Genomic DNA, 17555 nt, shown 5'->3' with positions numbered 1-17555 from the left:
TTTATTTTTCTTTTTGTTTCCGTAGCAACTTCCATAACGATAATAAATAATAATGCTGATACCTATATTTCTGCACTTTTATTTTAATAAGTCTGCCTCTGTGGTTCATCAAGTAGAATGCCAAATATTTGAGACAAAGAAAATCTGTCTTAAAGAACATCTTTCACCATTCTAATTAACTTTCCTTCTGAGTTTTACCGTGAGTTTTTCTTTTTCTAAAATTGGGAAAAATTTAAAGTTTTATTACATATGGCTTTATGTGACCTACCTGTAGTGATGATTACATGCTTTGTACCTTTTGACTGATTAAAGATGATGAATTATTTTTTAAATTGTCCCAATATGAACCATTCGTTATTCCTAGACTATGCCCTACTTTGTCATAGTATGTCATTTCCTTAAATTGCTATTTCATTCTATAGTCATGGAATATTTGTGTGTGTGTGTGTGTGTGTGTGTGTGTGTGTGTGTGTTTAGTGCTATCTTTGTCAGATTTAAGTATTAGGTTCAAATTTAAGTATTAGGTTAAGGTAGTTTCATAAAATGGCCTGGGGCACTTTTCAGTGTTTTCTTTGCCTTGGAATACTTAATATAGCATAAGGATTCCCTGTTTTTGAAAGTGACATAAAAATTAGGGGAAAAAATGTATTCAAAGTAATCATTTGAAAATTTTAAAATTTTACTTGTATTTACAAAGTCTATTCAGATTTTCTGTGACTTTTGAATAGTCGTACACACACCACATATCATTCTTTTCAGCTCAACTTAGTTCTATAGATATACAGGTATATTTAAATTTTCTACTCTTGGGAATTTATAGAATCAATTTAATAATATAGACTTGTACATAGTATTATATTATTATTTTCAAATATTTTACATGCTTATATTCTTTACATATCATTAGAAATGGGAAAGAAAAAGAATGTAAAAGCATGTTTATACTCATTTCTCATTTCTAATCATGCATAATATAGTTCATATACAGATTTTCCAGTTTTATTGATTTTCCCCAAAACATCAACTCTAGTGTGCGTCTATTTTTCCCTTCATTTTTTAATTAATATATTTATTATCACTAAATGATTTTGTCTATTTTCCTAAGGATAGTTTGTTTCTGTGTTTGTTTAGTTTTTGCCTTCTTTATATTTACCTAACTTCTTTCAATTAATTGAAAGAAGAGTATATTTTGCAAGCTTTATATAGTAGCAACTGTCATCTTCAATTTTTCAGTTAAGGAAAGGGAAGATGACTGTGAAAAATTACTGAGGCAGATACAGATTTCAGTGTTCTTGGTTAACCATCACAGTGCCCAGAGGCTAGAGAGAATCTGATGTTTTGTCCTCCCTGAAGACTTAGTCTAATAATCCAGACATAAGAATAGATTCTGCTCTGTAGCGACATTTAATCATATTTTCATTCATTCGTTAATTTTATTTTATTTACCCACACATTGAAATAGCTGTTGAGTTTCTCTGTGCGAGACGTTGTACTAGCTTTTGGAGATAAAGAGGTGAAAAGGCACAGACCCTGCATTCGGGGATATTGTAAGTCAAATGGAAAAACAGACGATATATCACAAATATAATAATTACTGTGATGGAAGTATACATAAATTGTTTTGGGAGTACATACATACCCCATACCACAAAGTTACTCAAGAAAAGTAATAGAAGATTTATAAATATTATTTTAATTCATTTATATTCAACAAATATATTTTAATACCTTTTATGTGTGTGGTAGTGTGCTGGGTCCTGGGGAAAAAAATAGGAGTAAAAGCCATTTTCCTTTTCCTTGAGGAGCCTTCAGTCTAATGGGACATGAATAATCCCGTTATAATAAACATGTGTACAGATACCTGTGTGGGGACACAGAAGAGAAACTAAATGAGTCTGGCAGGAGTTAAAAATAAAGGTTTTCTTTACAGAGAATAATATTTGAGCTGATGCTTGAAAGGTGAGCGGGGTTTCCTAATATGGACAAGGTGTTGCATCCTAAGCAGAGAAAATAACATAGACAAGACACTGTGCTGTGGGAAGGCAAGTAGTCTGCTAATGCCGAATCACACAATAGAAGGTGGTGAGGGGCGAGAATAGAGGAGAAGATAGCAAATACTCACTGAACTCTTGCAATGTGAGAGACACCAATCTAAATACTTCATATAGATTAACTCATTTAATCCTTACAGTAGCCCAGGAGGGTTCATGTAACTGTTCCCCCACTTTACAGATGAAGAAATCAGACAGAGAGGTTACATACCATACCCAGAGTCACACCGTGATAAGTGGGGTGGCCAAACTTTGGGTCCAGGTAGTTTGACTGTTAAGCCTCTGATCTCCTGCCGACGGTAGACATAGATCAGTCCATAAAGGGTTTTCTGTGCTGTACTAAGGAATTGGGATTTCATTCTATCATTGCCTAGAAACTACTGAGGTGTTTTTAATTATAAAAGTTACTTGACCAGATTTTTATTTTAAAATAAAAAAAAACTTTATTTTTATTTTATTTTAAATGGCATTTGGAAGATAGATTAGAAGGGATGACTTTAGGTAGAGAGAGAAGCAGAGATAAAGGGATGGAGAGAGAGGCAGACAGCTTCTATAGTTCATGTAAAAGACGATAAAGCCCTGAAATAGGGCAGTGAATCAGGAAATAGATTTGAGAGATGTTTTGCTGGAACTTGGGAATATGTTAGATGGGAATAAGGAAGTGTCTGTGATGATTTTCAGATTTCTGTCTTGGGTAACTAGGTTGAAGTTAGTGCCAGAATCCATGACAGAAAATATGAGAGAAGTGTTCTATGCCAGCCATGCATTCTCACAGTTAAAATGTGTTTATAGTTATTTAGGGGATTTTACATGTGAAACATAAGTGTATATATAGTTAGACCCTTATAGTTGTTGGTTACATATGCAGCATAAGGGTATACAGGCATATTAAAAGTCATTAAAAGTCTCATTAAAAGTCTACAATTTCACACTCTTAAGAATCATAACAGAATTATTCTCCCAATAGTTTAGTGGACACAGCGAAATGTCTGACTTCTTACCAAAATTTGCGTGCTTGGTTATTATTCTCACTAATACATCCAGATAGTCATTCAGAGCGCCCATTCTACTGAAAAATGATTTTTGCAGTAACACTGCTGAATAAGTTCTGACTCTAAGTTGGCAGTAGAATATGATTTTTTTAAAAAAGGAGTTCTCAGACAAATTGGTTCTAATACTCAGACATCTAAACTTAATATGCATTGTATCTACAGGTTTTTAGACAGAGTTGGTAAATTAATAATGTTTTCAGAGTCGTTCTATAGTTATATTCTTAATTGTCCATAAAGTTCCATGAATATGAAGGCCGCATCACATGGGAAAATGTCAATATCGGTGGTACTAAATGAGATAAAAGTTGTACAAAGAAAGTTTTATTTTTATGCCTCTAAGTGAAACTTATACAATCAATAGTAAAATCACATATAAAACTATTGAAAGAAAAACTACATTTTGTAGTTTTTAACATTATTGTCTTCATAAAGCAAAGTAGTAAGATTTGTCCAAAATCTAATTTACTAATATCCTAAAATTTGCAGAGGATCATGTATGCATTATATTAAAGTTCTTTACTGATGCATACTTGCAAAAGTTTGGAAAAAGTTTGGAAAGTTATGGATTTGTCAGTGATCCTTCCCTCCTTCTGTTCTTACCATTTACATAGCAATTGCTCTTTTCTTTGAAAAACTCCTCATTTATGATGCCTTTGATTGGAACCAATGCCAAGGTCAAATCTTTCTTAAATCAGTTCTTCATGGATGATACTAAAGTCAAATCTCTTCATCAGCTATGGCACACCTTTCATTCAAATGAAACCTCTGTTTGAAATGCACATTCATCACTAAATGATTAAAACAGAACTAGGGTAATCAAAAGTTCTTTATTTTATCTTCCTAAATGTACGACTTGGTGTGAAGGCTGGGAAAAATACCTATAGAGATTGTAACCTAATGAAAAAGGAAATGGAAGCATTGATTGCATTCCTTGCTGATTTGAAAGCACTGTAATCTTTCTGAAGCACTTTTAATTTCAGAATGTTTAAGTAGCTTTAATTCCTAATATTAAAAAAATTAAAGTTCGTAATGCCTATTTTTTTTATTAAGTGCCAAAAACCCAGAAAGCTTTGCAATTTCCATTTCTATTTAAAGATAATGAAGTGAGAGAACAAGTGCTTTACCACCAATGAATTTATGGCATAGGGGAAATCCGAAGGATAAGAGCTGACATTCAAACTCCAACTGAAAACATTTTTTTTTCCAAAATAAGTATGTTTGATAAGTGATTCATATGCTTTATTCTCTCCTGCCTAGAAATTCTAAATTGAAAATTCTAAATGTGGAATTCTACAATGGAATTTAGAAAAGAAAGAAAATGAGTAAATGAGATAGACTCAATTTTGAAAACTTATGAAGTATGTAATTTTTTCTTTTGAATCCCCATGTTTTCAATCAAATGAATTTTAAAAGTTTTTAAATTCTCAAATTATGTTAAATAAGTTTTCAAGAGTGACTACTGGTGCTCAATAAATTTATGTTGAATTGAGTTGAGTTGTATTACCTAGCCTTTTATGGGGAGGAAACATTTCTGCCTACTAAATAACATGGAGAATAACTAACTGTAAACAGGCCTTAGTCTGAATCAGTCTTATGCCGTATACCGTGTTTCCCCCAAAATAAGACCTGGACCATCAGCGATAATGTGTCTTTTGGAGCAAAAATTAATATAAGACCCAATCTTATTTTAATACAAGACCAGGTATAACATAACATAACATAACGTAATGTAACATAACATAACGACCAGGTCTTATGTAATATAATATAAGACCGTGTCTTATATTAATTTTTCCTCCAAAAGACGCATTAGAGCTGATGGTCCGGCTAGGTCTTATTTTCGGGGAAACATGATAACAGACACATTAGACTAGCACACCAGTTTGATAGTCTGGAGTCTGATTTTACTTCCTGCACAACTTAAGATTCATTTCAATTTGGTTTACTATCCGAGAAAGCATTGTGTTGCTCTTCATTCATCTCTGACAATCTAATTTCCACTCAACCATTTGTATATAACATAAATTGTTGTATAGAAGTCCAATACATATATTAGAACCAGTTTCTTTAGTTAATATGTATACTGAGCTACAGTGCAATTTGTCATATTGCCAGAGTGTAATTAATGTGATTCATGACAACAGTGATTATACTTTTAAAAAAAAAATTAAACGTACTCAAAAGAGCTGTTTTTAAAGATACACACTGCCCTCATAAGGAAAAATCTTTCTATCTGTTTCTATCACATTTGAGCCAGGAGCTTGTAGTAGGCACAGGAATAATGCTTTCCTATATGTGCAACTAGTAAAAAAAGTAAACCTCAATAGTAAGGAATACAGCTCCACGGTAGACTGCAAAATAGTTTCCCATTCTCCCTTATGCTATAGTGATTGATATGAAGAGCCTGAAGCTATTTTATATTGTCTGAAATTTGTCCCTCTGTAATATTCTCAATTTTTGTGTTGTTTGTACATTTCTTTCAGTCAAGAGAATCCATCCCATTAAATGACCTGAAGTCAGAGGTTTCACCCCGGATTTCAGCAGAAGATCTGATTGACTTGTGTGAACTCACAGTGACAGGCCACTTCAAAACACCCACCAAGAAGACAAAGTCCAGTAAACCAAAGCTCCTGGTAGTTGACATCCGGAATAGTGAAGAGTATCCTTTACACATGTGGTTTTAAAGGGTCGTACTGCCGTATTCATATTGCTTCCTTTCCTCTTAAAGGACATGTGGTAAAAATAGTGAACATATCTGAGATTCCTCTGAATTCAAATTGGTAAGTAACTCTCAAACTGGATGCCAGAATAGACTTGTATAGTGTTTCATAAGATATAAGGTTGGTGCAAAAATAATTGCAGTTTTTGAAATTATTTTTAACCTTCTAAACTGCAATTATTTTTGCACCAACCTAATAACATTACATACAAGAACCCTTAAAATGTTTTCCAAACAAAACCAGAATATTGGGATATTTTCTTGGTTTTTGTATATACTGTTCTTGGAGCCATTTGAATCCTTCCTGCTCTAGATAAAATTTTGGCAAAGATGAGAAGTATTTACCTGGTCTACTTCATAGACTAGAGAAAGTTTGTCACATCTCAACATTAAACTTGTATTTGTTATAATTTTCAAAATACTGGCTTATTGAGAACATGTTAAAGTATTTTTTACTGACATTTTACTATTACATGTACCGTAGTTTCTGACAATTTTGCTTGGCATTAAAGTATAAACAGGTACAAAATGGTAACAGTTTAGTCTTACTTTCATCATCTGTCAGATTTTCAGACTTGTTTATAATAGAGCAACTGTCTTTAAAAATAATTTTTTTCTTTGAAATTCAATATATGAAATATAAATGAAGACTTTTATAATTAATTTTCACAAGTTAACATTTATAGCATTTACTAACTATAAATGAGGGTTCACTGGTTGGTGGTTTTACTTATATATGCTAAAATTGGCTGTAAATTCCCATGTGCATAATTTTAATCACAATATTGAAATGAAATTCAAACCGTACATTTACAAAACTCCTGAAGCAATTCATAGAATCTTAGATTACTGAGAATACAATTTGAGACTCCACTACTTCAAATGATATATCACCACCTTTTTGTGAAAAGTTAGTGCTTTCTATTTTAACTAAGCTATGCAAACCCTGAGTTTAGAGAGAGTAAAAATGTTCATATCTCTGGTTGTTAGGACTTCAGGGATACTGGAAGTTTCTTAGCAGAATAGGTGAGTGGACTCCCAAAAGAAGTATTAAATTCCAGTTGACAGATCAAGGACCTCTGCTCTAGAAGTTTTTATCTGTTACCTCAAGAGCTTAAAATACTTTTCATTTTTTAACTTTATGTTTCTTTTTATTAAACCTTGAGTCATAGTTTATCATAAAGCCATCAAAAAAGCATAGCATTATAGTGTCCTATTTTAATTTTAAAGACTATTGCTAAAAAATTTAAATAGTTCATGTACTCAACCATTCTTGTGATATTTTCTTTCAAAGAATTAACTATTTGAAATTTTAAAATACACACGATAGAAAGTGACATTTAAACCAAGGTTTTCTAAATCTCATAGTCAGGTTTTTTTTTTTTTTTTTTTTATGCTGTCCTTATTTTCTGCGTGATAAATATAAATAGATCAGTAGAAAGCAAAGCTGCTAGCCCGAGCTTTGTTTTCTGAGTCGTGTACATGAGTCACCTAACAAAGGAGTGTCTTTATGTCATCCCACAATACTTGGTTCGTAGTTGGAACCAGGCAGAGGTCTGCCTTAGTAGTTTTACTATCTCCAGTTGCAGGCTAAATGGAGAGAATCAGTATTGCTCCGTGCCACTTTAGAGTTGGAGTGAGTCCAAGGGAATGAAGAAAGGAAAATGAAGTCATTTACCTTTTGTGACCCTCTGAAGAACCCAACTTGTGAAATTTTTTAAATCCCCTTTTGAAAGCCTGCTTTAAAACCACAGTATTCTTAAAGTTGGGCCATTTATCCTCACAACATTCCTACCTTTTTTCTTCCAGTATCTTCTTATGTTACCACATATCTACTTGGGTCTAGATAGCAAATGTTAGTACCTGTTTAGCAATCATAATGCTTTAAGAGAATCCACAAGCTAAATTATTTTCCAGGGGTCATCAGTTATCATTATAGTATCAAGAATGGAGAGCTGTGGGTTCTAACATCCCTTTTGAGTAATGTATCTAAACTACCTACCTATGGCCTTCGAAAGCTGGAAACCTCATAGACCTTTCATGATCTCTTTCATTCGATTATATTATGAGGAAATAAGAAACATTTCTTTCTAACTCTATTAATCTTAAATCCTGTTCTCAAGGAATTAAAAGCTGGAGAATTAAAAAGTTATGAATAGTAATGAAAAGATAAATAAATTTAGTGCTTCAAAGTAATATGTTAGAATGTGATGTTTGATTTTTTTTAGATGTCATAATCATTAAGACCAAATAATAAATATTACTCTCTACAGTACTGTGGATAATTTTTTAAGAAGAAGATATACATATATAGTTCTTATTCACTAAGTTCCTTTTAGTACAAAGACTATAAAACATTAAAATACTTTATCTGGAAAATAAATGAATAGTAAAGACATTACAAGTATGTATTACATGCCAAATGACTGTTACAAACAATGCATCAGCAAGGGGACTAATCGCTGGTTAAGAGAAGGAACATAGGGATAGGGCTCATATCCTTTCATCTTTGTAGCCCCAGTAACAGGATGGCACTTGGAAAGGTCCCAGAAAGTATTCATATCAGGAGAAAAGCAGGATGGCAGACACAGGGCCCCACGCTCTCTTACCTGCGCCATTCACAATCATAACAGAAAGCGACAGTTGGCAATATGGAAGCCCTTTGGCATTCTGTAAGTGATCCAGTGACTTCTGAGGCTTCTCCTTTAAACCCAGATGCAACACAGTACTTGAAAGAAATCAGTAGAATCAGAATTTAGAGCTACAAGCATTCATCTAATCTAACATCTGTTCATTCAACAAGTATTTACTGGCTGTCTTAGTACCTGCTGGTCAGTAGTTGGTGTACTAGATTTTGAGGATTTGTTGGTGAGCGAAATGACAGATTCCTTACACTCATCGAAATTACATTTTCATTAGAGAGGTAACTATACCAATCATGATCTTTAATAGCAATAAGTGCTATACATGGAAATAAAGCAGGGTAAAGGATAGAGAGTGGTCAAGTTTGATAAAGCACTCCAAACCAGGCCTCTGAGAAAAGGTGATATTTCAGCAGAGCTGAATGATGTAAAGAGGTAGGTAGGCTCTAAATGATACAAGGAGGAGCATTCTAGACAGAAGGAAGAGCAAGGGCAAAGACCGTCGTGTATGAACATGCTTGGCCATTTTGCACCCGGAAGGAGACCAGTGAAATAAGAGACGCACTCAGAAGCCATAAAGTCACTGAAGCCAACAAGAGGTATGCGAGGATCAGAAATCTCTGCAGTGTGACTTTAGAGTCACTAATAAAACATGCCATTAATTCCTCAGATACCTATAATCACTACTTCCTGAAAATCCACAGTTAGAGATTTACGCTGTTGGCTTAAGACTTTCTACAGTCCTGTTGAAAATGCAAATGTGTATGGCATAGTGTTATGCCTTTCTTGAATTCACTTCTAATAATAGCTAACATTAAGCACAATGGGCCAAGCATGGTGCTAGCCCTAAGATATACTGTTAATATCTCTATTTTACTGATGAAGAAACTGAGGCTTAAAAAGGCTGAGCAACTTGCACAAGGCTGTGCAACTGTCAGTTGGTAGATCCAAGCACCCGCTCCTAAGCTTTATGCAAGTGGCAATTTTGTTTCTGCATAGGGCTATTAAGCATGAACAAAACTGAGACAAATTAGTTAATATAAATTAGTGACTGAATGAGACATGTATTGATTCCAAACTGTGTGTTCAGAGGCTGTACACATTCCTTCAAAACTTACACACAAACAGCTATTACTTTCAGTGCCTGAATATATAGGGGTTCTAATCCCAAGTGAACAAATCTACCAACAGTTGTCTTTACACAGACACAGCCAAGACTTAAGGAAAACTGAACTATGTTAAATTTTTGAAAACAAAGTTGGAATACTGTGAGGGAGGAAGCATGTTAGAAATGTTCTTTCTTTTGAATGACTACATTCAAAACTTTTTTTATTAAAATTTCCCAAAAAATATCATTAAGATGCTGGTGTTTTAAAACTTAACAAATTAAAGCCTATTGAAATCCTCATAATATTTTTTTAAAGGAATCGTTTTTGTAGAGTAACTCTTAATTCTGACCAAGAATTAAACTTTGCAATTAAACTCTGATATTATGTGACTTTACCTAAGTAATGAATAAATATTTAATACTAGCATATTTTTTAAATGATTTCATATCTCCCTTGCTAATAAAAATGTAGTCCTATACAGTAGAGGGGAAAAAAAGAAACTCTGTAACACCTTTTCTTTCCCCAAAGAGAGTAAGTTACTTTTGAAGTGCGGTTTATAATATTTTCAAATTGTTTATAGTCTCCCCATATCATTCTTAACATCAGTTTTTCTTTTATAGAAATTTAAACAGGAAAACTTTGTCTAACACAATTCTTAACATCTTTCATATAGGTGAAAAATTTGTGTTTCTAATTTGTGCTTTCAGGAGATTAAATGTCTACAAGTAAGACTTATCTCAGTTTTTTTTAACCTATGTAAAATAATTGAAATGATTGTCTATGAAAGGGAGGAAAACAATCTTATCCTTCAGCAAAATAAGTTACCATCTACCAGTGAATTTAAGGGACAGCCTTACCACCCTTTAAACCCCTTTTGTATGTTGGAAAGGAAAATCTTTTTCATATACCCTTCTAAATTCTTGGTTGGGGCCCCTGTAACAAGAAGACAAGTTAACAAGAGAAAATGCATACAAATGTATTTAATATCGGTTTTACGGACATGGGACCCTTCACAAGGAAATGAAGACCTGAAGTAGTTAAACCTGAGCGTGTTTATGCTAGGTTTGATGAAGAGTGGGTAGTCATGGGAAAATGTGATAGGGCAAAAGGTGTATGGGTTAAGTGTAGTTAAACTAGGGGAAACTTAACATTGCCTGTGTGTTCAGATCTTCTGTGTCCCTCCATCCTGGACATAAAGACGTTCCTATCTTCTGGATCAGGGAGGTCACTTCTCAGTTGAAGATTCAGGGGAAGGTCAGAAAGTCTTCAGATTCCTTCAGCTTAATATACTCAGTAAGCTAAGATGCCATATTTGGGGATAATGTGTTCTAAACCCCATCACCTGAAATTCTGTTAAAGCTTCAGTCATTTATCTTGTCGTACAAATTTTCTCAGTAAAGATACAAATACCCTGCAAGAGGTAATATTTTAATTATCAGTTTTTGTGATTGTAGGTGAGGAGAAGCGTATCAGTAATCTGAGGGAACTGCAGCAGTGGGGGCCAGGGAGGGTGGAGAGGACAGAAAAGGAAATCTGGAAGACACGGAGACAAGCTTCACACATCTGACAATAAAGACATCATCTCAACTTTAGATTATTTAGATAATCTAGTCTAAATTCTTAATATTAGAGCTGAACTGTTTATATCAGCAAAGGTTTTGTTGAAATCTTATTTTTGTTTTATAAGAAAGAAATATGAAGTGTTAATCGAGGTAGAAGTAAAGTCAGTTTATGTTTGTTCTTCAATACATTACAGGGATTTCAGAACAAACAATGTACAACTGCATATTTTAAAGAGGCAATAAAAAATAGTTCTCTTGTAGTGACATAAATTTCATCAGTAATGTTAATATTAATAGTTTCAAAGACAGTATATAAGCCAAACTATTGTTTTCTTTAATAGTTCTAAATGTTTCAAATTTCCTGAAGTTCATATAAGAACGCTCTTAGTCATATAAATATAGGTCTAACTGATGTTATCTGTAAACAAATACTTTGAAGGGATGTGATTCGCATTTGCTTGAAATCAAGGTTTAGTTCTTACAGCTTTATTTGTAAAATTCCTACTTTTCCTTAATAATAGAAGCTGTAGGAATGACAACCTTAGGCTTAAATTTTTAAATTTGAAAAACACACACTCAGGAGTTTTCATTATTGTACCCTGTTTTCATCCTTAGTAAGTGCTACTACTGCTCTTGTCTGTGTCTGTCGTGTGGGGTGTCCGGCGGGGCGGCCTGCGGGGTCTCTGCTCCCGCTCCCCACATAAGAACGCAGGACATGGCGAGGCCAAAAAGGAACACCCACGGAGCCATAGGTAGGGAAGTCATACCACTATGGTCTCACTGGAGGCTGGGTTTACACGACGTGCGACCTGCTGTCCGCTTTGCTGCCAACTGACCAACTGTCCTCGACTCTCCTTACTCTCCTTCAGTCTCCTCCTTCACTCTCCTCAGCTCCCCTCCGTAGCCAAGGCAGTTATATCAGTGACCAATGGCTTAATGGCTACAGCTGATGGCCAACCAGCAACAGCTGACGGCCATCCACTACCTGAGCCAGCACCTCTCCACATGAGGCCGAGAGCCTGGAAACTGCTTTCTGGGGCTCTGTCCCCACAGTGCCCTAAGGAATTAATTTCTAAAAACTTCTTCAAAATAATTGAGAGATAGGGTGCAGAACAGGATAGATAAGGAGGTTTTGTGAGATTTTTTTCATCCCACTTGGGTCTACATTTAAACCAGAATTAAAATTTCTGTTCAGTTGTATTCCCATATCTGAATGGATCTGGTATAATGTGGGCATATGGAATAGCCACTGCTAGGAATGTCTCCTCTGTTTGGACTAATAGTTGTGAGAAGTACAGTCACTGTTGAGCTCCTGTTTGCTCTGAAACCCATCTGTAGCCCAGGTCCTGAGTGCCTGTTTGAGGACCTGCTGTACCAGACCTTGGAGAAACAAAGTTAAATCAGAGACTTGCTCCCCGGGAGCTTACAGTCTTGTGGCTGACGTAGCCACATTGAATAGATAATCACAATACAATGTGAAATGTCCTGTGTTTCATACCCAGAGGGCACTGGGAATGTACGGAAGGGCACCTAAGCTAGGTGATGCTCGATGTGCACCTTGAAAGACAAGTAGAAGTTACCCCAGTAGTGAAGAGAGAGAGAGGACATTTCAGACTGAAAAAAACATACTGTCTGGGTGCACAGACAGGGTGAGGAGCACACATTAAGGAATGACAAGCACTGGATGTGCATTGCTGGAATATTAGCATGTGGGAAGTGAGACTAGAGAAGGCAAAGGCAACTGCATGGAGAATGGGAACATTCTCCATGTTTACGTGCTCACAAGTTTGGCTTTTATTCCAAGGGCTGTGAGAAAGTATTAAAGAATTTGAATCAGGCAAGCGGCATGCTCAGATTCGTGTTTTAGAGAGATCAGTGCAGTGTGGAGGAAGGATGAGAGTGGTGCTAACAGTGCAGGCAAGACCGGAAGGCTGGAATCACCCAGAGAGTAAATGTGCATAAACATCCCTTCATATTTAGTCACAAAGAGTGAGGTCTCTAGACTGGCCCTAAAATTAACCATTTTTACTGGGCCCTTTCGGTCAGTACCTCTGCTGGAGAAAAACCCAGAGAAATGACTTTTGTTTTGTTTTGTTTTGTTTTTGCTGTTTCTTTCCCTTTTCTCTTACTATGCATTGACAAAAGAGAACTCTATATCGTGGCGCTTCAAGTATTGATAGGTTGATAGGTAGTGGTGCCACCAGCTTGGAAGGCCAGGAGGCATTTAACGTCATTGTCACTGACACAAGTTACTCTGGCTTTGGCACGATTCTGAAATTCATTTACTCAGTCAAAATGTAAGATGTATTCTAGGCACTATATTACATACACATTGTAAGAGTTTCATAGATGAGATAAATACAGATCCTTGTTATAAATTGGTTTAAGTCTTGGTGGAAGTTACGTATATTAGTATGTTTTATAGAAGATCAAATTGCTGCCATCAGAGACATACATATACTGTGGGAAGGGAAACTTATGGAGGAAACCCATGAAGGATAGATAATATTTGAACACTCAAAATTGTGGAGAAAAGGTATTTAAGCAGAGAAAACTATAGGAAGGAGGCAGAACATTCATTGGCAACAGTAGGTGATTTAGTTTGGTTGGAATTAAAGTAATTAGGTCCTATTCATCAGGGCTGAACTGAGAAATTTGGACTCTGTCCTATAAACAGGTTTCTCAACAGGGATGTAATAATCAGAACTCTGTTTTTAAATTTTTAATCCAGCAGTATTGTGAATAAAATAGAGTTCCAAGGGAAAAAATAAGAATGGAGAAAACAGAAAGCTGCTATAATAATCAAAGCTCAAGATAACGAGTGTCTGAAATAGGCTAGTGGTAATGGGAATAGAGACAGGAATATGGGATTTATTAGTGCCGTAGAATGTTAGGCCTTGGTACTGGTGAGAAGACAAAAATGAAGTTTTAGACTGGTTTGGGGGATGATAATGCCATTCAAAGAAAGCAACGATAGATTTAGCAAGGAAAAATGATAACATCTAGCTATATAATTTTTATATCGATTAATGCTATTTAGTTGCATTATATATGAGGAAACCATGGGTTTAATTCCCCATTCCCTTGTGTCTATTGATAATTCTAAAGGTATAGTCTTTACTTTGGGCTGGCTCTATTCCACTAATTATAATTAATTAACATAGCAAACAAGGTGTGATACCTTCATAAGTGGTCTGGTAAAATGCTGGTGTGCTTTGTATACAGAGAGATGATGTTACTAAATGTGATACCCAACAAATATGCTATGTCCTCTTAGGATTTAGAAAAAACAGGAGATTGTTTCTGTATTAAATTTTGAACCATCAAATATTTTAGTAGAATTTTAAAATATTTTTGTAAAGTAAAGAATCTATCTGGAATATGAATGTTTACCTATGTAATTTACCTGTACAGTGTACGTACATTATTCTTAGAACTGATATTTCTTCTATCTGCTTGATTAAAAGTATGGTGCATCTACTGTGTTTCCCTGAAAATAAGATCTAGCCAGACCATCAGCTCTAATGCGTCTTTTGGAGCAAAAATTAATATGAGACCCGGTCTATTTTAATATAATATGAGACAGGGTCTTATATAATATAGTATTATATAACACTGGTCTTATTTTAATATAATATAAGACCAGGTCTTATATAATAATCATAATATAATATAATATAATACAATATAATATAATATTTGGTTTAATATTGATTTTTGCTCCAAAAGACGCATTAGAGCTGATGGTCAGGCTATGTCTTACTTTTGGAGACACACAGTACTGGCAGTATTGTTATGGAGACTGACATATGAATACAGGAAAGTCTTCATATTTTAGAAACCTAGACGATAATACACATCATCCCAACCAGTTAATATTGTTCTAATAGTCCAACTTTTGTCACAAAAATATTAAAGTGTACTTTTTCTGATCCATTTGTACATTGAGCTACCAGATTTTGTTTAATGTGAACATTTATTTCTGTTACAAGAGCACACTTGAATGCTTTTGGTAATATCTGCCAAATGAAATGTTGGATTGCGTGGTATATTTCTGGGAAGGGGAACAGCTTACTGCAAGACAGGGTAAGGTCACAGGTTACCAGAGAAATCATGTTTCCTAGCATATATCACAGAGTGCTGTCAGGGTAGTAAACAGTTCTGTTCAAACACCTGACCAGGTGACTGCCATATTAACTGGCTGCTTTTGTGCTTTTATAACTACTGTTATTCCATAGTGACTAATTTTCCAGTATGTGGCTGAACACATCATATATAGAGACACTCAAATGTGACTTTACATTGTAAAGCTTAAAACAGTCTAAGCATTGCCTTTTCTCTTTTATTTCTGATTTTCAAAGAAGAGAACCTGATTGGCTCAGCCTCCATCAGATATCCACCTTCACCCTCCCACTCCCTGCTATGCTGTCAGTCGTGTTTGCAGCAGGATTATCTGATACAAATATGACAGCCTGGGCCACCCTTTCATCAAGGTCATTAGTTGAGGGTGGGCAGGCAACCAAAACATGTCTGCTATAGCGTTTAACTAGGATAGGCTTGTATTGCTTTTGCTACTGTGAAAACACTAAAAAGAAAAAAATGTTCACAGTTGATAAGGACTGTTTTATAAACACAGATACTCTGTGGAAACTGATTCCGACGGGCAGATGTAGATACATTTGCTGAGAATATTTGAGTTGTTACGTTCTTTGTGGTATCAAAATTTTTTCATTTTAAAGTATATTCTTACTAAAAATAAAAGTACCACCAGAGTAATGATATGCTGAGAACAAAGTCATTACTGGTCATGAAAACTGTGGTTGAAAATACTGAATAATTATAAATGTTTGAGAAACTAGTGCTGATGAAATCCAAGGATGATCTGCCCATGATCATAAATTATCTGTCTGTTCTAAAAGGCTCTAACTAAACAATGTACATTGGGATGCTAATGTTTATTCTAGCTCTCTTTTCATTTTTCAGAACGTTTGTAGTCCTTTATTAATGCCAAATGCTTTTAAGGAAAAAATGATGAAGCAGCAGCGGACTAGAAAATTTTAAATATATGTGGTCAACCTCCACCATCATTTTTGAGAGTAGGAGCCTCAAATTTCTCCTGTCTCCATTAAGGACAGAGAAAGAGAAACAGAAAGAGGGGTGTAGTACTCTGAAGGTGAACCTACAAATTGGGGCAGTTAAGAAACTGTCATAGTATCGATAAATAATTATAATGTTCCCCCTTCTACAGTGATGACTGATGAGTTTGCGGGGAAGAATATTAGTTGCTTACTTTTGAAATTCTATGACTTTTCCATTTTTTAAAGAATGTATCTAGAGTGAAAATGGAAGGGGAAATAGCTCTGTTGAACACGTAAGCATTCCTTGGTGGTCATGTTAGTGATTGCTAAGGGAGGTGCCCAGACTTAGTATCAACTAGTCTTCACTCCCCTTCTAGCCTCTCTCTACATTGTTGCCCAAGTGCAAATGTGATCTGTTACTTCTCTGCTTAAAACACTTTCTGATTTTCATTGTTCTAGGAGAAACACCAATATTGGCAACATGACCCATAGGGCCCTGCATGGTCTGGCTTCTGCATCCATTTCCAGGCTCATCTTATCTCATGCCACTCTTTGCTCTCTAAATTCCTCTGGCAGTAGCCTTCATGGCTCCTTATTGGTCACGTGACTTTCCAACATAAGCCTAACATATCTACCCGAAATGTTTGTTTTTTCCACCACTTTATCCCACCTCCATTCCATCCCTTTACCTAATTAACTTTTATTAATTCTTCAAATTTTTACTTGGCCATCACTTTCTTTTTCAGTGAAAACCTTCCCTGTCCTCCCTAAATGAATACATCTCTTTTAGAACAGTTTTCACTGCTGTTATTTTGTTTAAGTTATTTGATAAATAATAATATTTAAGAATGTCTTCCTTTTAATAGACTCTATAATCATCTGTTTAATTACTTTGGAGGGCACATTTTTTATTTCTTTAAGATCTTAAGATATCTCTAAATATGTTAAGCTAATACATGCTTTTCATTCCAAAATTAAAAGCAATAGTGAAAAAAAACATCAGAATGCTTCTAAAGTGCAAATATAATAAAACATCACTCCCTTTAGAGACCATAAAATTGAAAAGAATGGAAATGTCAGCTAAGTTGACTTGAGAAATAAACCAACAACCGAAGTGTTTCCAATCAGTGCTGTTGACCTCTAACAGTTCTAAATAGAGTCCCATTTAGCAATTGCTTGCCCAAAGTCGATAGGCTTTTGCAGTATCAGATTATATCTGAAAATATCCATTTGGCAACATTACTTTCAGAGCTTTAGGATAATCATAGTAGTAATGAACTGCAAAGCATGAATGTTGTGCAACCAATGAGATTGCCATTGATTTGCTGCATCCTGACCACTT

General features: G+C 35.0%; 1 protein-coding gene across 3 annotated transcripts in view; it reads left to right on the top strand.

Annotated features, from left to right (window-relative positions):
- The window catches only part of TBCK (TBC1 domain containing kinase), a 177942-nt gene that overhangs the window by 137001 nt on the left and 23386 nt on the right, over positions 1-17555 (top strand). For all 3 annotated transcript variants that reach the window (XM_081046007.1, XM_081046005.1, XM_081046006.1), the window contains one exon: positions 5587-5762. In XM_081046007.1, coding sequence (XP_080902133.1) covers positions 5587-5762 — 176 coding nt within the window. The remainder of the gene's footprint in view (positions 1-5586; positions 5763-17555) is intronic.

Source organism: Rhinolophus hipposideros (assembly GCF_964194185.1).
Source record: "Rhinolophus hipposideros genome assembly, chromosome: 1".
Classification (NCBI taxonomy): Eukaryota; Metazoa; Chordata; class Mammalia; order Chiroptera; family Rhinolophidae; genus Rhinolophus; species Rhinolophus hipposideros.
The sequence above is the reverse complement of the archived record's forward strand: the minus strand, read 5'-3'. Positions and strand labels throughout refer to the sequence as shown.